Genomic DNA, 25832 nt, shown 5'->3' on the forward strand with positions numbered 1-25832 from the left:
GATCAAATGGCTTGACGTGGAAACAGTTTTCAGCTTGCAAAATGAAAACAATGGAAATAAACTAATAGATAGTTTTATGACGCAGGTGGATAGGATTTATATTCATCAAATCCTAGAGTACGGAACTAAGGGAGATAGTCTCAAAGTCTTAAGAAAGTTAGTCTGAAGCCAAATGGAAGGAATTATTTCTTTAACAGGTAATCTGAGCCAGCTTCATGGATGTCCAGACTATGCACTTGCACAGGGCCTGTGCTCATAGAAGGGCCTGAAATTCTTTTTTTCTTTTGTCATTTTTGCCATTTTCCCATGGCATATGGAGGTTCCCAGGCTAGGGATTTAGACAACCTACGCCAGAGCCACAGCAACTTGGGATCCGAGCCGTGTCTGTGACCTACACCACAGCCCACGCCAACGCCGGATCCATAACCCACTGAGTGAGGCCAGGGATCAAACCTGCAACCTCATGGTTCCTAGTCAGGTTCATTAACCACTGCGCCACGATGGGAACTCCTGAAATTCTTAATTTATGAACAAGGCACCCCACATTTTTATTGCGTATTGGGCCCCATGAATTATGAATGTGGTCTTGAAATAACATGAAGAAGTTAGTAATCCTAAGAATTGCTGAAGTTAAGAATATCAATAGGGTAAAATAAGTTTGGATAAATCCCTAAGTTAATGTAGAACTCTTTAATAGGGTCTGTTTTATAAAAGCTAAAGATACTCTGAGTTTTCTTGAGGTTTTGAGGATGATGTAATAAGGGCGGCTACCAACAGAGGGCCTAACAGAAAATGAAATTTCCTTTCTCGTTCACTATCTGAAACCCAGAGACATGTGACTGCTTAAATTTGAGTAAACAATGAACTGCAGTAGAAATACTGATCATTTGTTTCTCAAAGAAAGAAAAAATTGAAACAATGATGAATAAACAGAATTTTGGATGAAATGTAGCATTTCCTTTCCTCTTTCTCAGCATTTAAAAGAAGTAGTTATTTGAATGCTTGGTATGGCTCTTATTTTCTTCCCAGTCTTCCTGGTGGCTTCATTGTTCTAATCACTTGGACAATCATACGCCTTTCTCAGTTTGACAGAAACTACAATTTATGACTAGAAAACATTTCAAAGTGGGAAAAAGATCCCTAAGTATTAAACCTGACTGTGGAGAGCTGCCCCAGGACAGTCATTTCAAACTCTGTGCATGTTAGAAAAAGCTATTTAGAATCTGGAATTCTTGAAATTTAGCCTTTGAAATTTAAAGAGTATATTAAAAGCTGCTAGATATGTTTGTGAAATGTATCATAAATGCCCCATGTGATGAATCTGGTGGGAAAACAAACTTTCTCTCAAAAAGGTCACTGGAATTTAAAGTCACAATAAACAGTCTTACCAATTAAAAAAGCTTCAAGCTTACCAACAGAAACCTTGGGGTAAATGCAACAGGGTCTTCCAGTTAAAACCTGGGGACTTAAGGTAATGGTAGCCTCCTCACACACATTATTATTTAGAAAACCAGACTATTTCTAAAAATGTCATGTCTGCTTTTTCTAAGTGAAGACAAATTCCTTTGGAGAAGAGTCTATGGAAGAAATACGTGACTTCTCGGTTTAGGACATTCTGGTCTATTTTCTCATTAACTCAAAGCAGAGTCTTCAAAGTATGGTCCTTGAGCCATCAGCATCACCTGGGACTTGCTGAAAATGCAAATTCTCAGACTTCAGTCTAAAATCTTCTAAATCAAAATTCTGGGGCTGGGAGGGGGGTATCCATCATTTGTGCTTTAACAAGAACTCCAGTGATTATGATTATTGCTAAAGTTTGGGACTATTGCCTTAGGCAAGTAATAAACACAAGGCTTTTTCAGTAATTCCTAAAAACAAGGATCTTTTGTGATTTCCATTTCCAAACAAGCAGTCTGATACAAGAACACCAAAGTTCAGACACCGGCTTTGAGGACCATAAATACTGAGTAAGATTCACTCTGAAGAAGATAAAATAGAAAATCAAAGCAATAAGTATTTGAAGACATGTCTTATAAAAGGAATAAGAAATATTTAAAAACTTTATAGTAAGACAAGTTGCTTTTCATTTATAAGTTACTAGTATATTAAATAAAATATTAATATATAAACAGTTTCCCATTAATAGAGGCCCATTGATGATTTGAATCTTGCATAACTGTTTCAATCGCTGAAGAGGCCCATCTTATTTTTAATACAGAAATAACATATTGCTTTAAAATCAGGATTTAAAAACACATTACAATAAATCGATTAGAAACAACACCACAAGCATTAGGTAACCAGTAACTGCACGGAAATAGAAACACTACTCACATATTCCATTATGTAAATGAATTCAAAGATATTTCATGACTGATCAGCTAGAAGGGACATAATGATTTATAATTCAAATAACTGAGCACTGAAATCAAATTGAGTTAATATATATTTCTAAATATGCAAACCTGAAATAATTGTTAAAAAATATAAATCAATGTACCCAAGCCGAATTCATTCCTATCCCTTGGTTTAAAATGCTATAGCTTTTAAACTTTTATCTAATAAGCTTTCTGAAAATAAGATTTTTTTATTAACTTCAGGAAGAAGTGCTCAAAAGCAATAGTAACTTGTAAAATAAAAGGTTATAATCTTAGGATTAAAGAATTATATAAAAGATAAAAGGTGATAGGAAAGGATTATAAAGAGCAGATACAAATTAGGCCTTATGCAAATTATACAAAAAAGAATACAAATCAAATTAATTTTATATTTGATTTCAATTTCAACCTAGAAAATAGGTAAATCTAAACAACAGATAATGTGCTATAAAATAACACAGGCTTCTTTCCAGATAATATGCTCTCAAAGTAATTCATTGTGAAAAGGGCAGAGTTTGCAATACTAGGAGGTACTTATAAACCACTTCATATGTTAGAAATAAAGAGTATTTCAGTGTTATTATTAAAAAAATACAGGTTGAGTTTTTTTTTTTAATAAGAAAAAATACATATCTTAAAAAGCCAAAATGACCACTGGAATTGGGTTGTACATCACTTTCCAGTAAAAAGGAAAAACAGCCTGGACAGGTGTAATTTATCATTTTTCTGATTTAATATCAAAGAAATATATTAAAATAATAAAAAGAATCCTGAAATCCTCAAAATTTGTAGTGATAAATAGCCCTCCCTGTCTTTATTGCATTATACCTACTAACAGAAATATTGCATGGTGGATTTTGCCAGACAAGGACGATTATTTTCCAATAAAAAGTTGCATATTAAATTCCAGCACAAAAGTGGGTGTCTAATACTTTGGAAATCTTTTATGGTTTGCCAAGGAACACAATTTTAAACTTAACTAATACAAACATATTCCTGGAGTGAACCTACATTAAAGATTTCCATCCAATGCCACCCATTTTTAGAATGTTGTCATATTAAAATATCAGCTAATCTTAGTGGTTAACTAAACCAACACTAACACTTATTTTTCACAACTTCTATATATTTGATGGCTAATGTATAAAAGACAATTTATATGCCCCTCTCTCATTGGCAGAAACATCATAAACAGTATCATTTAGAATCTAATGAAAAAGAATGATTCTGGTTTTAGATTTAGAGGCTAAATAGAAATCTACACATTTAACGCATAGTGGGAAATATTTTAGAGTAAATAAGATGCTGATTTGGTGGAGGAAATAATCAAAGAAGTGACCAAAAACTTATAATTCTCTTTTTATCACTCCTTTGCGCCTCTTCATTAACGAAGAAAGAAATATTCTTTTCAACTGAAATGTTGACTCTTAGGAATTCAGTTTTTATAAAATAATATTTTTAGAACATTTTGACCTTCTTGAAATTAATTACAAGCTTTCTTTTAAAACAAGAACATCCTGACAATTATAAAAATGGATTAACATATGTGGTTGCATACCTTCTTATGAATCCATTTATAAACCTGGGTGGGTATAAACATAACTTTAACTAGTGAGAAATCTATATATCCATATAAATTCAATTCTGACTCTGAATACTTCATATGATGTAGATAATATAATCTTTCAAAAATATGCATTTATAGATAAAGCTAAAGGAAAGGCTTTTTATTAAAAAAACTTGAAAATTATAAATAGGGAAAATAGCCAACAGAACACACTTATTAGACTGTTATGTACATTATCAGATATAGTAAAAGGATATCCAACAGAAAGATCATTTAGGAACTGAAGGGTCCTTGAAATTACAGGCTCACATCTTCCCCAGTATTTAAGGTTTGTAACACTAGATGTGAGAGAAAAGTTTTTAATTATAATTAAGGTATTTGCTTGTATACAGAGAACAGGGAAATAACACATACATTCATGTAAGTTAGACGACCTAAATCACAAATATCTCACAAGATGAAAGGCAGGTTTAAATACCAATGGAACATTTTCTATTCTATTCTTTTTATAGCATATTCAAAATTATACACAATCAGTGCATAATGAACACTACTCTTCAAATGGTGTTATTATTCTATAAATTTTGCTTTTTTAATTAAACAGTTGCCTAAGTGTTTGACAAAAGAGACATTAAGTTTGTATCCAAAACAAACATATTAGAGAGTGACAGCAGGAGTTACAAAGGAAGTCAAACAGAGGCTCACAGTTACTGCTAAGAAAGGAACCATCAAACTTGAGGTTTCAGGACCCACTCCTTATGATCAGGATTGTTTATCTAGCTTTGCTCTCTGTGTTACCTATCTGTTACAGAGATGAAGTGAAATGCCAAGAGGAGGCACAGAAGTTTAGGCTAAACGTACAAAGTTAGGTCTACGACCAGAAACTGGTTAATTCTGCTAATATTGTAAGGATAATTTAAAGACAGGTTCCATGAAACCTCTGATGGTCATAGGTTTCTGTTGGAATCAATGAATGCTCTGTCTGAGGGCAATCAAATCTCTCAAAATGATCCAATTTGCAAGTTGGTCTTTAAAATTGCGTATTTCCTTTTCAATTAAAAAAGCCTGCCCAACTGAACTGAAGAGTCAAAGTCTGTAAACTTTGAAAAACTATGTTTTGATACTGCATACTGCAACTGTATGGCTACCCTGACAAGTAACAATGTCTTTTGGATGGTAAATTTTAAATAGGCGAAATTAAGTTTCAAATAAGACTGCTACCATTCTAAGAATTAAAGCATAACTTAAAAAGTCTTTTATTAAAATTAAATATTTATGAAGAGATTTAAGCATAGTAAAAAGATCTACTAGATTCAATGCAACAATAACAGAAGAAAAATCAAAGCAGGAACTCACATTTTTGTCATGAATGTTTCTAGAACATGGTTGTCATCTGTTATTCCTAAGACTTCTGACATACGGGCATACACCTGCATGAAAACATTTAATTGTTAAAAACTTTATCATTAACATATATTTTCAAAAAACTGTCCAAATTGAACAAGTGTAAAGATTTAATGCGTTGTGACATCCACAGTGATGTGCAAAGAACAAATTAAGAATTTAAAAATGTTTTTATAATTTAAAAATCTTTTCATAATTTAAAAATTTATCCTCCTCTTTTTCTTCCAGGAAGCACTTCCCTTATTTTGGAATATACACACACCCCTAGAAACCCACATTCACATACTCACTTTGTTCCCAGCATACCTCATAATTTTTTTCTCAAAGTGGTAATAAACCACCCCTTTCTCAAAGATGGGCATATATATGTAAAAGGCTGGAGAGTGGAGTGCCTCAATAAAAGACTCCAACATTAAAAATTTCCCATCTATTCCACGTTTTAGCAAACCACCAAATGAGTCAGGATTATGGTAGACAGTTATAAATAAGGATTTCAAATATAAGAGGAAGTTAAAGAATTTATAGAAATTCTCCTGAAATCCCTCTCAATAAGCTCCCCCAAATACAGAGATAAGTCTTACTTTCCACGCTGAAACTGAAATCCCAGGCTCAGGGATTCTCTGCTGAATACATCGGGGCTGAGAATCCACTAAGCTTCCAATTAGGGAGTGTTGGTGGCGGGGCTTGGGGAGTAACATTTCCGGTCCCAACCCAAGCCACACTAAGCTTATAAATACATAACCCACTTCAAATGGGAAAATGCCACTGGTAGCCAATGGAATACTCCCTGATAGCCTGGCAAAGCTGAGAGGTGGATTGACACCTTCACACTCCCTGATGCTCTGGTGTGATTCCAGGTTATCTCTGCCAGGCACCAGCTGTATGGGATTTCTCTTCTCTGAGTTGATCCCCTGTGATTGTGTTCTCTTCCTTTCTCCTCATCTATTTCCTGTGGTATGGCAACTCAGCGTTCACTCCCACTGCCTTCTGTTTTTCATACGTAACCACTACCTTGATAAAATGCCATAGGTTGTGAAGGAGAAATAAAAATCATAAGACACCACAAATCACCCAGAGTTACATCATACTACAAGGGAGGAGAGCTGTTCATGGCAGTGATCGCATATTTGGATTTTAAACACTATTCGAACTAGAAGCTTGTGTTCCAGGCTTTCTGACCTGAAGTCCCATGACCAGAGGTGCCTCAGGCCAGCAGAGTCAATCAGAGGGAGAGAGTGAGGGAAAGGAGGGTGGCAGATGCAAGATGGAACAGATGGGTAGAGAGGAGAAGCTGGGGCAGAGAACGAAAGGAAGACTGAGATTTAAATTCCTGTTGCCTCTTCTGCTAACTTCTGAGCCCTACAGAAAAGCATTTCAATTATAGTACCTGTGACTTTGCTCATGAGAATAGGCCTTCATCTCTTGTAAGATTGAAGCTATCACTGTACTTATAAGCTGCTGGCAGGGGAAAAGGGAGCGCGGGAGAAAGAACCCAGGGAGGTTAGCTGCCACCAATCACTGGAAACCTTTAAGCACACAGAATGCACAGAGGAAGAATGGTATGTAAAAAGGGACGTTTCCCTTATTTCAACAAGATCCACAAGCTTTCTCACGAATGGAAATAAACTCAGGCCCTTGGAAAATCTGCTACTGATATGATTAATGGTACACAAGGCCCTTCACGATTTGGCCCCAACCGACCTCATCCTCTATCATTTCCTTCAACTTGAAGCCACAATGAAATGCTCATGAACTGCCGAGGCTTCTCATCCAGTTACACATCTCTATGAGTTCACGTGCTGTTCATTTTTCCCAAGTCAGCCTTCTCCCTCTTCTTCCCCTGATTCTCATTCAAAAGTCATCTCTGAAGCCTTTCCAGACAGGGTGAGTCGCACTCTCCCTTATGTCCCTACAGCATCTAGCCCATTCCTCTGGTAAGGTGCTTTTCACATTGCAATTATCTGGGCGTCCATCTCCCCTACCACACTGTATTTTTGTAAAATAAAATTTTATGTTTTTCAAGACTTTATAAATGCTATTTTAATAGCAAAGATCAAAAAGAATCTAATTTTGACTTTGCCCTTGCCACACTGATTAATAAAAATAGAACATAAATGTGATTCTAAACATTTAAGACCCTTGAACATATTTAAAAAAATTTTTTTAATTGATAGTTCTTACAAGAAAGTTTTCTGTTGTGTCTGGCACTGAAGAAAGGAGGAAGCTAGCAGGCAGGTCAGTTGGGCTCTGCTGTCAAAACAGCTTCACAAAGCATCAGATTTGACCCAATAAGATAGGAGAAAAAACAGTCAACATTGACACATGGCAGTGCTTTAATCCACAATTATCCTTGTAACTTGCACCATTCCTTTTATCATCCATTAGCTTTGATTCCCATTATCCCATCTAGAACTGTGTCAACGCTTTTGTCCCTAGGGATTTCTCTCCACTACTAGGATCTGACAGTCAAGCCTGAGTACTAAACAGGATCATTACCTCTTAAATCCACTTATCTGATCTACTGAATAGTAAATTGAAAAGCTCATTAAGAGCAACAATCTGATTTGTTTTCACGTGTGACAGGGTCATTTAAAATCAATGTATGATTACTGCATTTCTTTTAAAAGACTGTCTCACATTTTCCAAGGCACCTTATCATTCAGAGAACATGCAAATAATATGAAAATGTCTTCAAACATTTGAAATGTAATTATACCACAGACATACATAATTTGGAGATGAGGAGTAATTTGTCTAGTAAGGAAATGTCTATAACACTGATTATCATACAGCACAAGCCAATGAAAGTTTTCAACAGAAAAATTCTAACACAATATTAGGGGTTTTCAACATTTTCTAAAATTATCACTTCACAGAAAATAATTTTTATGACAAGAAGAAACTACACTATAATACATATTTCTTTAAGGAAAGATATGTCTTGGCATAGGAATGAATGAAAAAGAAAAACAAAATCTCACTTTTGTTTTCACAGATCCCTAATCTTTTATTTCACAATCAATTAAGATAATTTGATCATAGTGAAAAATAAGCAAAAATCTAGGACTAAGCCCATTTGTGCTGTCCATCCTTCTCTGAAGGATTCAATGAAGTTGAATAAATCACTATACCTTTGTTTAGGTTTCACACAATGTGTTCACATAGATGCACACATTATAACCTAGTTTTGGCCTGTTAGCCTGTACCTTCTTCTCTCTCTTCTATTTTTTTTTTAATATACCCGTATCTCTCTATTAGAATATAAACTCCCTGAGGGCAGAGATGATGCTCTTTTATCTCCCACGCCTAATGCTTAATAAGTGTTTGTTAAATGGATAAAAAGAATGTAATGTTAAAATGAGCATTTTGGCTGATTCCATTTCATTCACAATTTTTTTAACAAAAGGAAAACGATCAAAAAAAGGTGTGTTTTTTCACACGGAGCTTTTCTTCCTGTAAAAATAATATATTCCCAATTCCACTCACTGAAGTGACCACTGGCAAAGTTTTTTATTTAAAAAGATGTAGTTTATCATTATTATTACTGTTGAAGAAAAGTTGATTTACGGAGTTGTATTAGTTTCAGGTGTATAGCAAAGTGATTCAGTTATTCATATATATAATAGATATATATTCTTTTTGAGATTTTTTTCCATTCCATCATAGGCTATTACATGATATTGAATATAGTTCTCTGTTCTATATGGAAGGTCCGTGTTGTTTATTCTACACATAAAAAGATGTAGTTTCCTAAGAGATTGGATGTAGTTCCCTGTTCTATACGGGGGAACTACATTCAGTCTCTTGGGATAGAACACGATGGAAGATAGAAGGAGAAAAAGAATGTGTATATATGTATGACTGGTCACTATGCTGTACAGCAGAAATGGGCACAACACTGTAAATCAACTACAACAAAAAAGATGTAGTTTCGATGTTTAAATAAAATTTCCGGAAGAAGCTCTCCCTGCGGACTCAATAAGAAGAACTCTCTATCCTCCTTTGGATATTCAGAGCAACACGGAAAAAGCATAGTCTTTGGTTCCAAAGATAAATGGATTTGAATTCTGAATCCGCTTAAAGTCTCTGAATCTTGGAAATGGGAACCTACTCCTATTCCTTTCTCTGACATAGGAATAATAATAATAATAAAAGCTACTTCATAGGCTTTTGGGAAGATTAAATAATGACATCTAATACAAAGCCTACCTACTCAACAAATGCTGATTCCTTTCCTACACCCTTTCTTAGAGCAGGTGCTAATACTGTCAACTACTACCTTTTGGGAGAGAAGGCTCATTACATAAAAATAACAGAAGGGTAAAAAGATGCTTACTTTGAAGATATTCACACGGAAAAAAAGTTAAAACAAAACCTTAAAATTTGTATTATTTAACTTTGAAATCTTTTTTTTTTTTTTTTTTTTTTTTTTAATAGCTGCACCTGTGACATATGGAACTTCCCAGGCTAGGGGTCAAAATCGGAGCTGCAGCTGCTGGCCTACACCACAGCTCATGGCAACACTAGATTCTTAACCCACTGAGTGAGGGCAGGGATCATACCCACATCTTCATGGATACTAGTTGAGTTTGTAACCTGCTGAGCCACTGACTTTGAAATCTTTATGTATATTCAGTCAACTAACACATTTTAATCATGGTCAGAAATGGCATTTGTTAAAGGCATAGAGCTTCAACATTTCATGATACAAAACCAAATTCTTTCTACTTCTTGTTATTGCCTTAGAAGCTAGAAAAATAACCCATTTTAAACAGTCATCCATCTCTCCGGCTTTTGAAATACTGGAAGTCATTAGAAACATAAGAAATTATCATTATTATAGACAAGAAGGCATGCTCCTAAAATACTGCCTTAACTGTTTGTTTTCTTATCTCTATTCATTTTATTGTGAAGGTACTTTTAAAGTCCAGAAAAGAGCATTCAGACATGTACATAATGCTTCAAAGACTCAACCTGTTCTCTGACTTCTCAACTAACCAAATGACAAATATTGCCTGTGCATATGCAGGTAGTTGACATGATCTTATATCTGGTTTTAAAAAGGGAAACCAGACAAGATAAGAAAACCAGACAAGGGACTACACATACAAATGGCAATAAGATTTTGAGCTGTAAATTTAATTTAATAAACCATAAAAGCATGTGCTGTGATAATTTTTAAAATTGCTTTCTTTTTCCAATCCTAATCCTTGGTCTTGGGTATCTGCAGTGTTGTCTCTAACATTCTGGTTATAACTCTGAAGAAACTAATTATGTCAATTCTTAAATTTGAAGTAGATTACAGAACTGGGAAACCCAGAATATTAGTTCCTAAAGGTTGTATGGATATATAATGACAGTCACAGAAATTCAATAACAGCCCTCTATGAAATGTACTCAAAAGCACCACATGAAACAAATTAAAAAGAACAATGAATCTCTCATTCTGCGCAAATAAGAAAATAAGAGAAAACACTAGTTCTATAGGTTTTCATATGAGTTGTTATAATGAATTAAGATTTTAGATAATGAATCTTCAGAAAATTGCAGTAAGTTAATACCCTGAGGCCTTCTATAAATGTTTAAGACGTTATAACTTCTCAAAGAGCTTTTATAAGTAGACTCAATGCAGAAAATTAGCAGTTCTGTGGAAATCAACAACAAAGTATTTTGCTATCAGATGATACACTTTCTTGAACCAACTGAGTAACAAATTCACATCCAATAATACAAAATGGATACCATAAAAATTAAAAAAAAACCGAAACAATTGTTGTGAATTTAATTAACTTAATTATTTATTCTGGTGATTTTTAAAGTATTGTTTCAATCTATTGAAATGACTTATAAATCACGATTTTTAACTGAATGCAATTTGGTAAAACAAAACCTGTCACTGGAAAGGATCCGATATAATAGAAGCATGAATGTTCCTTAGGAAAAGAACTTTGGAACTGAGTGTGAACTCACTCACTCTGAGTATGAATCTGATTTCCATATTTTTGTCTTAGGCTTCAGGTGCCCCTGAGGCCAATGCAGGGCTCTTTATGAGACCCATTAAAGTGAAAGGTAGGGAGAGAGGAAAAGGAAAGGTGTAAGGGAAACTAATAAAGCCTTTAATGACTTGGATCTAAACGGCTTGGAACTGAAGATATTGAGCTCTTTCATTAATGTCTGAAGCGGAATAAAACATGATCATCACCATTAACTTGTGACCACATCAAGAAAATTAATGGTACAAACATTGCTGCATGTTAACTATGTAAACGTAGTGAGACTGAACAGATCCACATTAATCTTGGCTGACTAATTCTTCTATATCATTTAAAATAACATCACAAGATACAGGATCAAAGTTAGGTAAAAAAAAAGAGTCTTTTGCCAAAACATAATTTAAATTTATGATGGAAATCAAGTGGTGAATGATTAGGAATCTTCTTCCCTCATTCAGTGGAATATAGAATGGCACTTGATAAGGAAAAGCTGGCCATGGAAACGTAAAATAAATATGAATGTAAAGTATTTATTTCAAGTAGAATATCTGAACCTACCATCTGTGGTGGCCATCTTGCTAAGGGGACACGTACCTAACAAATCTCTTAAGAGGCGTTCCCAATCTGCTTGAATGAGCTATTGTATAAGAAAACTTGGAGCGACCACTTTGGGCTCACATTTCCTTCGCTCCACATCCTGTGGCACAAAGCATGAACTCAGCAGGCTGGGGTGCAGGGCTGCCTGCTGCCTTGTGATAATCCCCTCTCCCAGTAGGGGCCTCCACTGATGCATGGCTAAGAACATGCTTCCTCTCTTGCTTGCACCCCAGTGGGGTTTCCATTCCTAACTTGGGCCCAAATCCAGACTGCTAAGGAAGGGCTCCAGATGCTGCCAGGGATATTTTTAGTTTCTAAACAATCATTTATCAGAAAGAGGAGTACAGGTACAGTGAGAAAACCAGCAAGACCGGTAATTTTGGAGAGATGCTTTCTCTCCCACCCCTGACCAGACCTAAGGTCTAACTACCACCTGTTCAACAGAAGCTGGCTGTTTGCCTCATTTTCCTTCAGGGAGCCACTGACCAAGGATCTCCACCAGCATGAACCTAATGTCTCCCGACAGGCCTTCACTAGCCAAGAGGGACCTGGGTCGAGCGCACCAGTTATTGGTCACAGGATACACAGCCCATAGAAAGACTCCTGCGGTGCAACCAGCTGAAAGCCAACTAGAGAAGATGGGGAGTGTGCATTTGTCCTGACACAGCCCTGCTCCTGCTGGCTGCCAACTCACTCTATGTCTGGGGCCAAGCTTCTGTTAAACTAGTCTTCTGTGGCTAAAGCCACGGTAAAGTCTTGGGTAAATATATGAACTTCCAAAGCTCATACAATAAGAAGCTCACCATGGCTATAGCACAAAGTTATCAGAAGAAAGCTCGATCAAATTTGGTAGAAGATTTTGAGATTATTGTTTGAAGGGGCTTTTGGGGAATTTTTACTTATAATTCTTTGCGACAGCAAATCTACACGATGACATGATTACATTTTAGAGCAAACAACTGATGCTGGATAAAGTTTGTGAGAAGGTGATGGCAGGGGTGGGGAATTGGGAAGTAAGATTTTGTTTAATCCCTTATACCTCTCAAAGGTGTCAGCCAGAAATGTATTCCGGCATAAGAGATACATGTGCTCTAGATACTGTTCAATAACAGATGCTATTCAATGCAGCCAAACACAGTTTTTTCCTTTTAGGTGTGAATAACTGTTAGAATTGGCCACTTCGGAAATGTTATAATTGTGAAACCTAGGCTGCTCTCATACTCTTCAATCACACTAAACTGAGGTTTTGCAGTTAATACTGCTTACTAATTGATGATTGAATATTTGGTTATAAACCATGCACATCATGTGCATAAAAAGAGAATTAGGACAATGCATTCTTACACTTATCACTACGCATGTGCCTATTTTAATAATAAGAATCTGGGGCTGTGGTGAGACAAGCATAAAGACTGGTGATCCAGCAGCTCAACTCACCTTAACTATTTTCCAAGCCTTCTCTGGAACTCTGGACACATCACTCCTCAGGCGTACAACCTAAAAAGCACAGAGTTTAGGGACCTACCACCTGGGGTCAGGGATTGGAGAGGAGCAGAAGGCCGTCCCACGTTCAGATACAGGGAGAACGGGGCTCTGGATCTTTGTGGCTGTCACTTAAAATATTCATGGGATTCTGATCTTATTCTGGAAGCTAGGAGCAGAGGCACAGCGAAGTGCTGTTCAAAGCCTGGATGTGGTTAAATGGATTACGATGGGTTTGCTTCCATGAAATAATTCAAGAAACCAATTACTAAAGCATAGCTCTAAAAAAGAACAAATTATAAATAATACCTGACAGCACGATTTTTAAGAATCTCTTAGTACTATTGTTTCCCACGAGGCACTCTCATTACACAAGTGTGGCAACTGGGGCTAATGAGGTAGGGAGGCCAAGTCAAATTTTGATGGGTGAAAATACATGTTTAGAAAATGAAATTCATTTCTGTAGCCATTCAGGACGTAAGTGAATCACACGGAGTCTTCCACCACTTCACCTCCTCCTCGCACACACACTCTGCCCCGGCCTCTCTTAAAGCACACCAAGTTGCAGGCACAGTAGATGTGAAGACTTCACCGGGTCCCACTTCCATCTCTAAGGTCTTTATTTTATTCAGCCTTGTTTCCTAATAATATGATTCTATTTCTGTCTCCACATTGCCTTTCTGTAACATGTCCCATTTCTTACACCCAAGCAACTTCTGTCCGTTCCTCCCATAAGGAGGCCTCTATCCGTCTGGGAAAAACACCCTGAAACAAAGAGTAGAGGAATAATACCCCAAGAAATGAAAAAAAGAGCCTCCAATGACATTGTTCATATTTTAACTCCTCTGTCAGATGAGCTGTTTTCAGTATGTTCTCAAACTTTACTCAAAAACATGGATTCTACAGCCCTTTGTATCTTTTACACTAGCCTAGCTAATGAAAACTTAATGAAACTTTAATTTACCCTAAATGCAGGGATCAGAGTTCCCCTTCTGATGGCTTACTGACATCTTCAAAAACTAATACTTGGCTTCTCTGAGCAGGCAATATCTTCATCAATAGGCTAAGTACTACTTTTATCCTAGTCTTCCTATTGAAGAGTTAATGTTGCAAAGTAACTACATCATATGCAAAAGTCTAATTGGTGAAACAAGGAAGCATATTCTTCTCTCCGTAAGAAGACAGAAATGAGCAAGTTAAGTGAGTATATATTTTAAGGTAACTTCAACTAGGAGGAGACACAGAATGCATGTGCAGTGCAGATAAATGTACACAGGGTTTTGAGTGAGACTCTGCTACCTGCTAGTGTAGCACAGTGCTCAGCAGGTAACAGGCATTCAATAAATACTTTTATTTAATGAATTAACTATAATTCTGGTTAAATTAGCCTCTCAGTGTCTCAGTTTCTTCACCTTTAAAATGGAAAGAATTGGCCTTCCTGTCGTGGCTTAGTGGTTAACAAATCTGACTAGGAACCATGAGGTTGCGAGTCTGATTCCTGGCCTTGCTCAGTGGGTTAGGGATCTGGCGTTGCCGCGAGCTGTGGTGTAGGTTGCAGATGTGGCTTGGATCCCGTGTTGCTGTGGCTCTGGCATAGGCTGGTGGCTACAGCTCTGATTCGACCCTTAGCCTGGGAACCTCCGTATGCCGCAGGAGTGGCCCAAGAAATGGCAAAAAAAAAAAAAAACAAAAGACGGAAAAAATAAAATGGAAAGAATAATATCACAATGAGAAATTAGAAGGCACTCTAGTGAAATGGTTAAAGTAGATTCTAAAGCTCAAGACTAGTTGGATTCCACTACTTACTGAGTGATTTACAACAAGTTGTTTACTCTTTTAAACTTAGTTTTCTCAAATATAAAATGAGGATTGATAGTAGGACCTAATTTACAGAATTTTAAAGAGGATTCAAGTCGTTAACATATGCAAAGCACTTAAAACAGTCCTGGCACATAGTAAAATTTCCGTAAAGTACTGACTATTATTATTGTCATTGAATGCTATGTTAGATACAGCACTGCAAGCATAGCATTAGGAACATTTGGAAAGTTTTTAGCACACAGTATGCATCAAATAAACACTAGCTATTAGCCATTAGAATAGGTGGTCAGGGAGTTCCCACTGTGGCTCAGCGGTAATGAACCTGACTAGTATCCATGAGGATGTGGGTTCGATCCCTGGCTCTGCTCAGTGGGTTAGGGATTCAGTCTTGCTGTGAGCTGTGGTGTAGAGGTATAGGTCACAGACAGGCTTGGATCTGGTGTTGCTGTGGCTGTGGCCAGCAGCTGCAGCTCCAATTCAACCCCTAAACTGGGAACTTCCATATGCTGCAGGTACAGCCCTAAAAAGAAAAAAAAAAATAGGTGGTCAGTAAATGGCCACTATTATTACTAAGATACAGTCAAGCATTAGTCTGGCATTAGGGTGATAAGGCAGGACCAAGATGACAGTCCCTTTTATGTGTGCTTTATCTAGATTAGATGCTAGAAAATAGGTATTTGTTCTAAACTGGTTTGTGATTTCTTTCCAGTAGTTAAAGAAGAGTGATTAGAGGGGAGAGAGCCCCAGTGAAAAACAGCCTAACTCCTAGTCTTATATCTTCTACCTATAACTTCTGTCTTATTGAGAGGAATGGGAAACGTGATGGGAAAGGGGACAAGAGGAAAACAATGCTCTGCGGCAGCAGGTGATGTTTCATCTCAAGAGCTCATCTCTATAACCTATGTTCCTGATTTCGAAGCCCTCATCTTCCTTCTCTGAGTCATCACAAGTTCCTATTTCCTGCCTCTATGGTAAAGCCTCATCTCACTGGGTAGATAGATGATTTACATCCCCATGTCCATAAATTATCAAAAGTATCCCCAATTCAGATAAATGAGACTCTTCAATTCTGAGTTTTCTTTGCTGAATTAAGTGCATGCAGACAAGGGGTTCCAGAACATCACTAGAGTTTTAAATTGTTAAAAAAGTTTTTGTGTGACAGGCCAGTAAGAACAGAAAGGGGTTGCCTTTCATATGTGAATGTAACATTGCTCTCTGACCCTAGACCATAGGTTGAATTGCTTCTCCTACAGTAGGGTGGGTTTTCTCAGATGTCTAGGATCTAGCTCAGTTCTCTTGTGACTGATGGCTGCCCAGAACTTTAGGTCCAATTTGTTGTTGTAGAGATGAGATTTTTCCCTTGGGAAGTAAAACAGCAAATATGGGGATGAAACTTGTGATGATGGTCTTATCGATAACTACACTTAAAACGGATCATGCCTGGACTCATGCCTAAACACATACACATATAATGTGATACAGTGGAAAGCAAACCTGGGGTTAGGGTAGGATGATTTGGTTGAAACCCAGGGTCTGACACTAAGCAAGTTTTTATTTATTTATTTATTTATTTGGTCTTTCTGCTATTTCTCGGGCCGCTCCCACGGCACGTGGAGGTTCCCAGGCTAGGGGTTGAATCGGAGCTACAGCCACCAGCCTACGCCAGAGCCACAGCAACGCAGGATCTGAGCCGCGTCTGCAACCTACACTACAGCTCACGGCAACGCCGGATCGTTAACCCACTGAGTAAGGGCAGGGACCGAACCCGCAACCTCATGGTTCCTAGTCGGATTTGTTAACCACTGCGCCACGACGGGAACTCCTGACACTAAGCAAGTTTTTAAACCTCTCTGAAATCTTTTTCATATTGCATAAAAGGAAGATAATTCTATGCACTAAAGGGAATATTGCTGAGAAGACTAAATGAGAAAATGTAATAAATAACTCCACAAAGTGGGATGAAGCACAAAGTAGAAACCCAACACAGGTTAGATTAAGACTGGAGATGAACGTGATCTTAAATGATATTTCCTAGGCAGTTCTTATTCCACATTACCTGAAAATACAGAATTTGTAACTTATAGCACAGATAGAGTTTTAATACCAGGGCCTTGAACTTTAGGAACTTCAGGAATGTTAAGGTTGAAGAATACTATTTAAGTAAGGCAGGGAAAAAGGGACCGTTGACATCTGGGGCCATCAAGCATGAAAACATTTCTAACGATTCAGGAGAGCGGGTTAAGAGGCAGTATGGAAGGAAGTGGTGATGTACACTGGAGATAGGGAAGGACAGCGAGTGGTCAAAGCCGTAAAAAAAAAAAAAAAGAGTTAAAACAAAAGTTGAGAATTGCAATTTCTTAGCCAAAGTAAAGCTACCAGTGCTCTAAAGTATTTTTGCACATCTCAGCATCATCCATCCTTTTACAATTTTCACCACCAGAAGGTATTCAGAAACTGTCCATAGAAATGTATTTCCAGTTTTGTAACGGAGTCAATCAGAAAATGTAATTGATGTTGGAGAAAGTTGTTTCAAAGCCAACTTTGCTTAGATACATCTATTCAGTAAAGCAGGGGACAGTGGCGCTGGGGAGCCACACAGGCCTCGGGGAAAACAAAATCCCAATAAGTATGCCAAATGTGCTTCTATTATTTCACGATTCCTTCAACAGAAACATTATGTGGAAGATAAGAATTAGGAAAATACTGAACTGAACTAATTCAAAATGTTAAGAAAATATTTTGCGTTTATGTTTTATAGCCAAGTGCTTTTCCCACATTTGTCCCAAGGCAGCAGATGAAGCGCTATATTCACCACTGCTAATACGAGCAATTGGAACATGCTCTTTGGCAAGGCAGAAATAAGATAATTGTTCAACATAGGCCGGCTTTTCAGAAATACTGGAAGCATTGCCTGTAATTATAGACATCTGTCACTGCTAGCCACTCAGTACTAACCCTGACATCAATATACAACCATAGCACTAAACTGCCTGCAGGCACAGCAATGGAGACCAGATACGCGAGGCAGGCAATCATCTGCTTCATCCAAACTATCTGTCAAAGGTTCCCAACCACAAATAGCTCTTACATTTTGTATCCTTAGGATAATATGTTGATTTATTTTAGATTCTCTAATATTTACAGTCTAGGCCGTCTACTAAAATAAAGAAACAAAACTTATGGCTAATGGAGGCAGTTACTGTTCACAGTCATCATAAAAGGTCATAGCTCAACCCTCAAATGTTAAAAATTGATGGCAGCTTTAACCATGTGCTGTCATACAGATGTTTCCTTTTGTAGAGGCAATTATTTTCAATAGCAATTCAAAATGGTAACTACAATCTTTCATCAGCAAGTATGTTGCCAACATTGATCTAACAGAAACGCTCATATTTTAAAACCTTTTTTGAGACGTGAAGGCAAGTTTCAAAGATGAGTACGGAAGAATCCAGATTGTCAGTTTGGGTTTTGCTGTACATAGAGTACCATATCTGGAAACAATTTTATGTATATAAATGATGTACTGTCCAAAAACTAGGAAATGATATTGAAGGCTAAAATACTTTGTTAATGAACAAGTCAACTGACATATAATTTTGCTGAATGTAAAGCTTATTGAAATATACATGCACATCTACATTCATATTTTTAAAAGCCCAAAGACATACTGCGGCTTTAAATGTCACTCTCTTTTTGCTTTTTAAGCAGCCAGAGAAGCAAGCTGAAAATTATTAGACATTTAGACTAATTAGGAATAAACACTCACAATTATCATAATGTGTTACTAAAAACCCAGATATTTCTTGGTTTGGTCACAACAGCCTATGCTGAAGAAAAACTATTAATTACTGACAGACAGTTAGCTTACAAGTGAGCTGCATCTTAAAAACCTCTTTTAAAATACAATTGCTAAATGCCTTACAGTGCTGTAATGTGAGACAGGTTCAAATCTTATTACTTCACTGAAATTAAAACCTAAGTTTTAATACTGTTCAAGTCGAACAATGATTCCACACTTTATTGCTTTTGAAATCCCTTGATGATCATAGGAAAAAATGCCCCCGAGAAAAAAAGACTGTTTTCGATAAACAGAAAATACAGTTTGCACTCTTAGCCTCTTTGTCATCACAAAAAAAGGATTTAATGCCAATTCTTTAAAAAAAGACTTTTTTTTCCACAAAATGTGCACCTTGTGTGCCATTTGTAAAATCAGTTCACTTTCTTTTATTTATTACTGCAGCGCGGCAAGGCAATAAAGAAGCTACCAATAGCTAATAAATTACATGCCTTTTAAAACAATTCTCTTGCTACAAAAGCATGTAACTACAAAGGTTTACATTTACATGGTACATCACATGAAATATCTATATTTGTGTCCTATTAACCATTTTGGAAAATTGTGGACTTTTACCAAATAGCTGATAGGAAAAAGAAAGTGATTCACAAATGTTGACATAAAATAAAAGGCTTTCTAGTAAACTATTCATATGCTATTTGTATTTTCAAAAAAATCCTCCAAAATTTATTTAAAAACATGTTTTGATAAATTATTTTATGCGTCAGAAAGGTATTCAAAGATGTTCCTTAATGGAGGTTAATTTAAACTTTACTCAGTGAATACTGAGACCTAACAAAGTACCTTTTTTCCCCCTTAATTTATGTTCTTAGTATCATGCAGTCTTAAAAATCATAGCTCCTAGGAGTTACTTAGAATAAATTATAAAGGGCAAGATCACTGGATGGATATAAGATAAAAAATGCCCCAAATCTGTTCCTTGTTTTGTATTCTTCAAAAAATGATACAGAAACTTGGTTATTTATTTAAGAAACAGTCACATCAAACATGTCCTGCTTAGTTGTAATCTTTCTTTTAAAAGAGTATGATGTTCAAATATCCATAAAAACTACCTAAAAACCTTACTTTATGAAAGTAAGCTGTTTTTTTTTCTTCTTCTTCTGGTTTTCTATATACAAATGAATTCTGAAGTATTTGTACTCTAACTCAGGATTAAATTGTTAAATTAATCAGGGTATCTGCTTAATGCTCTCATCCTCTAATCTCACGATGAGCATGTATTTATGAGGTAGTGTATTGTCTTTTATTATTAATTTCCTCCATTTCCTGTAATAGCTATCATAGCTGCGGCTTTTTTTTTGTTTGTTTCATACCTATGAAATTTCAACTTTGTTCAATTATGCATGATGAACACTGCTTCAATTTGCAAAGCACAAACAACTTTAATCTATTTCATATTTATTTCAAGGTGACAGTCCACTATACAAATGAATAAAAATTCTACATTCTATAGCACTCCATTTCTCCATTCAGACATACTTTCTCTCCCTTTCTTTTGAAATCAGCTTGATTATGATGATTAACAATTAGGAATTTGTGGAAGATATCTTTTCTGAAAAGTTCAATGAAATAATTTTATTTCATCTTCACATTTCATCTTCACAGACTTTTTAGAGTTGAATCATTACCGCCATAAATAATAATATTCTATAAACCACAGATCTTTACACATACAGAATACAGGTATATTTCTTAATTTATTGTTTGCTTCTTTTTGATAGTATTACTCATGTTTTGTTGAAATCATCACTTTTCCTCATATTATAGCTGACTTAAAATGATACAATTCTTCTTTAAAAATAAATTTTATTAGAGTATAGTTGACTTAGAAAGTTGTGTTAGTTTCAAGTGTACAAAAGGATAAAATTTTTGATTAGCAACCAAGAGGAATAGGTAACAAAATATCTACTTTCTCTATGGCTCTGTTCTCTTCCTCCTATATCTCACTAGAAAAATTTTATTTTAAATCTTTAGTTACTTGAACTATCCCTAAGAATGCGCATTCAAAGCAGGAAGGGCAGGTATCATGAACTCCATTTTTTTCTAAGTGGGGTGAGAAGGTTGCTCGAGATCACACAGTGAAATGGCTTGTTCTCCAACTTCCTAGTCACAGTTCTCACTATTTAATAACACTGCCTCCTAGCTACTAGGAAAAAATAGGTACTAATGGACATTTACTGTAGAAAGTCCAAATAAAACTTTCTATTGGGGGCTATTTCATTCAATGGATGGAAAATAGACTTCTGTTATATTGGGCACCTATCTGACAGGGTAGGAGTGGAGGGTGGTTCTTGATGTCTACTGAGATGGGTAGAGAAATTCATTTGTTTTACTAATTACCATTTTAGACGTGATAGAACATTTGCATTGTCATCAACCTCCTTAATTTGTTAAACAATCTGAAGTGTACTGATATTTAGATTTCTTGGTCTTGTTCTGCCATATTGAATGGGAACATGGACAGCATAAAGCTGGACTCCTCTGGCCTCTTTGCATCATTGTGCAACTTCTAGTTCTATTGCCTGTTTATGTAATACAGAGAACTGAATGACATTGAAATGCCAACCATACCCTGGAATCCTCCCGGAACCTCCCCAAGATCATATTATGTGTCTTTCTATATGTTTCCACTGCTGTTCTGCATATCAAAATCATTGGTCTTATATCAAACACTGATGACTGTCAGCTTTGTCTGTGTTCTCCATCTGTCTATAATGGCAGGACTATCTCTCTTTAGTGGATATCATGCCCCATTGTTTAACACATAGTAGGCAATTACACATATCTGTAATGTCAACATGTTTTTTCTTTCTTTCTTTTTTTTTTTTTTTTTTGGTCTTTTTGCTATTTCTTGGGCTGCCCCTGTGGCATATGGAGGTTCCCAGGCTAGGGGTCGAATCAGAGCCACAGCAACGCGAGATCCGAGCTGCATCTGCAACCTACACCACAGCTCACGGCAACACCGGATCGTTAACCCACTGAGCAAGGGCAGGGGCTGAAACCGCAACCTCATGATTCCTAGTCAGATTCATTAACCACTGCGCCACGACGGGAACTCCATCCTCCTTAGGTTTGATTAATTTGCTAGAATGGTTCATGAACTCAGAGAAAGATTTTGCTTACTAGATTACTGCTTTATTATAAAACTCAGGAACAGCCAGATGGAACACATGCTTGGAGCAAGGTATATGGGAAGGGTTGCAGATCCTTTTCTCATTTGCAATCCTTAAAAAGTGAACACTCGGAGTTCCCGTCGTGGCGCAGTGGTTAACGAATCCGACTGGGAACCATGAGGTTGTGGGTTTGATCCCTGCCCTTGCTCAGTGGGTTAACCATCTGGCGTTGCTGTGAGCTGAGGTGTAGGTTGCAGACGCGGCTTGGATCCCGGTTTGCTGTGGCTCTGGTGTAGGCTGGTGGCTGCAGCTCCGATTCGACCCCTAGCCTGGGAACCTCCATATGCCACGGGAACAGCCCAAGAAATGGCAAAAAGACAAAAAAAAAAGTGAACACTGGCCCTGTCTAATCCACTGTCTCCTAAAAAACACTGCTCTAATTAACAACACCTACTTCCAAAAAATAACCAGAATCAGAATAAAATTTCTGGAGTTCCCGTCATGGCTCAGTGGTTAACAAATCCGACTAGGAACCATGAGGTTGCGGGTTTGATCCCTGGCCTTGCTCAGTGGGTTAAGGATCCAGACTTGCCGTGAGCTGTGGTGTAGGTTACAGTTGCGGCTCAGATTCTGTGTTTCTGTAGCTCTGGTGTAGGCCTGTGGCTACAGCTCCGATTTGGCCCCTAGCCTGGGAACCTCCATATGCTGTGGGAGCAGCCCAAGAAAATGCAAAAAGACCAAAAAAAAAAAAAAAAGAATAAAATTTCTCTGCTTTTGTCACCATGAAATCTGACCATCTTACCTTACATAACCCATTTTCAATCAATATCAACATATATAAGAAACATCTCATATCCAGGATGTTGCTTCCAACCTCAAGAACCTCAAACTTTGTTGAGAAAATAAGAACACAGAGCAGAAAACACTTAAGGAGCATGACTGGGAATTACATTTGGTCATTTAATAAATTTAAAGTCAAATCCTGTGCATGCCATTTCCTACCATTGTGTTCCTAGCCGAGTTACTTCATGGCAGAACTGGAGTTAAGAACACCTTTATCCATGAAAAAATGCTCAAAATCATTAATTATTAGAGAAATACAAATCAAAACTACTATGAGGTACCACCTCACACCTGTTAGAATGGCCATCACTAACAAGTCAACAAATAACACCCTGGAGAAGGTGTGGAGAAAAGGGTATCCTCCCACACTGTTGGTAGGAATGTAAATTGGTACAACCACTATGGAAAACAGTACAGAGGTACCTCAGAAAACTCAATATAGAACTACCATATGATGCAGCATATATATAGAATCTATAGAACTATCATATGATCCATATGATCCAGCAGTCCCACTCCTGGCCATATATCTGGACAAAACTTTTCTTGAAAAATACACACAAACTCGTATGTTCATTGCAGCACTATTCACAATACCCAAGACATGGAAACAACCTAAATGTCCATCGACAGATGAATGGATTAAGAAGATATGGTATATATACACAATGGAATACTAATCAGCCATAAAAAGGACAAAATAATGCCATTTGCAGCAACATGGATGGAACTAGAGACTCTCATACTAAGTGAAGTCAGTCAGAAAGAGGAAGACAAACACCATACGATCTAATGTACAACTGGAATCTAATATATGGCACAAATGAACATTTCCACAGAAAAGAAACTCATGGACTTGGAGAACAGACTTGTGGTTGCCAAGGGGGAGAGGGAGGGAGTGGATGGACTGGGAGTCTGGGGTTAACAGATGCAAACTATTGCATCTGGAGTGGATAAGCAATGAGATCCTGCTGTACAGAACAGGGAACTATAACTAGTCACTTATGAAGGAACATGATGGAAGATAATGTGAGAAAAAGAATACACACACACATACATATATATTTATAATGTATATATGACTGGGCCACTTTGCTGTACAGTAGAAATTGACAGGACACTATAAACCAACTATAATGGAAAAAACAGAAATCATTAAAAGGAAAAAAAAAGAACACCTTTATCCTAAGATTATTTTGAGGTCTACAAGATATAATGCATGTAAAAGCTTATTATCATAGTGCTTGGCATATTATAAACAATAAATGAATGCCAGCATTCCCATTTTCATTATTATTTAACTAAGTATTAATGAATATGATCCAGGTATTCAGAACTGTAAGAGTGCACACTTGAACAGAACACTGAAGGATGGAGGTTGCTGGGAGGAGGGTTTGGGGAGAAGAAAAAAGAGAACAATGTGATCTAAGATAAAGATGGTGAGAGCCTGATGGAGGGGTTCTCTGGAAACTAATATTGGCTAGTAGCTAGAGCCAGACCTTAGAAGCTGAGGGCTGTTGACTAGATGAAGGCAACAGAGGGTCTCTGAAGTGGGAAGAGCTCCATGATGAAAGCGGTTTTTCTGACTACAGTATGTATGATGGAGCGTAGCCAGAGAGGTCAAGCGTCTATTCTCTTTGAACACTTTGTTGTCTCTGACATCACGTTCCCTCTTCTTCATATTCTTATCTTCGTGGAAACAGTATTCTATGGTTTTTCCTTTTTCCAACTCTGTATTTTCAGTTAGAAATTTCAGTTTTCCACATCCTTGAGCTGAGAGTGCCCTTATGCACCCAGTTCCTTATGGAAGGTTCATCTGCTCATAAGAGTTCAATTAAACATGCCCCCCTCCACCCATAGTTCCAAAAGTAAGTACTGAATGTGGAGGAGAACCCCCCCCCCCAGCTGTGGTGCTCAAGAAAAACAGGGCTGGGAATTGCAAAGAAATGCCAAGGTGACAAAATTGTAACAATTTTAGCTCTATTTCCTTGAACAAGAGGAAGGTTTGAGGTAAGCCAGGAACGTGAAGATTACAGCCTTTGTTAATTATATGAGAAGACAACATACCCACTAAAGGCTTATTTGGTTCCTTACTGTCTCTAATTATAACTCCAATAACCTACCCTCCAACCATGACCATTAACTTCAAAAGGTGAGAGATATAGCCCAGATATTTCTATTTTTCTCTAACTAGAGGAGAATCTTTCATTCATGGATTTATTAACCTATTTGTATTTTCATTTTGTGGCACTCCTTGGAAAAACAAATCCTGTAAATTTCATTATCTACCAAAGAAAGTAGACGTTTCTTCTTCTTTTCCCCGAACTTAATGTACAGCTAAGGGTACTCTTAAATATTTAGGAAATGTTTAAGTCCTACCGCTATCCTGATTAAAAAAACCCCAAAACCTGATCTTTCCCCTAAGGATTTAACTTTCTAGGCTAAAGAGGCCTATACTTTCATACTGCTGATTTCTACACTGCATATGTGAGCTATGCGCTAAGAAAGTGAAATATAAATTGAGATTATATCTATGAACTGTGCTTTTAAATCATTTGAACTATTGTATCTTTGGGGTCTGTTCTGCATGGACACATTTGTGGGTAATGACAAAGGTCAAAAAACATTTAAACATGTAAATGACACAGCCATTCAATTCTGACTACAATTTTGAGAGGCCTTAATGTTGACAGGCAGAAAGTTCAAGTTAAAACACAGGTTAGCTGTTGCAAATTTTTAGATAAAGACCGCATTTGTTCCTTCTTTTTTCTAAGTAAA

The 25832-nt window shown here is 36.9% G+C and overlaps 1 protein-coding gene across 4 annotated transcripts in view; it reads right to left on the reverse strand.

Moving 5' to 3' along the window:
* RANBP17 (RAN binding protein 17) overlaps positions 1-25832 on the reverse strand; it is a 324083-nt gene that overhangs the window by 94245 nt on the left and 204006 nt on the right. For 2 of the 4 annotated variants that reach the window (XM_021076682.2, XM_021076680.2), the window contains 3 exons: positions 13377-13436; positions 5302-5375; positions 4203-4283 (listed from right to left, as the gene is read on the reverse strand). In XM_021076682.2, coding sequence (XP_020932341.1) covers positions 4203-4283; positions 5302-5375; positions 13377-13436 — 215 coding nt within the window. The remainder of the gene's footprint in view (positions 1-4202; positions 4284-5301; positions 5376-13376; positions 13437-25832) is intronic. The other 2 variants (XM_085001775.1, XM_021076681.2) reach the window with 1 other exon arrangement.

Source organism: Sus scrofa, chromosome 16, assembly GCF_054392235.1.
Source record: "Sus scrofa isolate SSC_HxYL_T2T_F1_AM1 chromosome 16, Sscrofa_HxYL_maternal_Yorkshire_Landrace_v2.0, whole genome shotgun sequence".
NCBI classification, from domain to species: Eukaryota; Metazoa; Chordata; class Mammalia; order Artiodactyla; family Suidae; genus Sus; species Sus scrofa.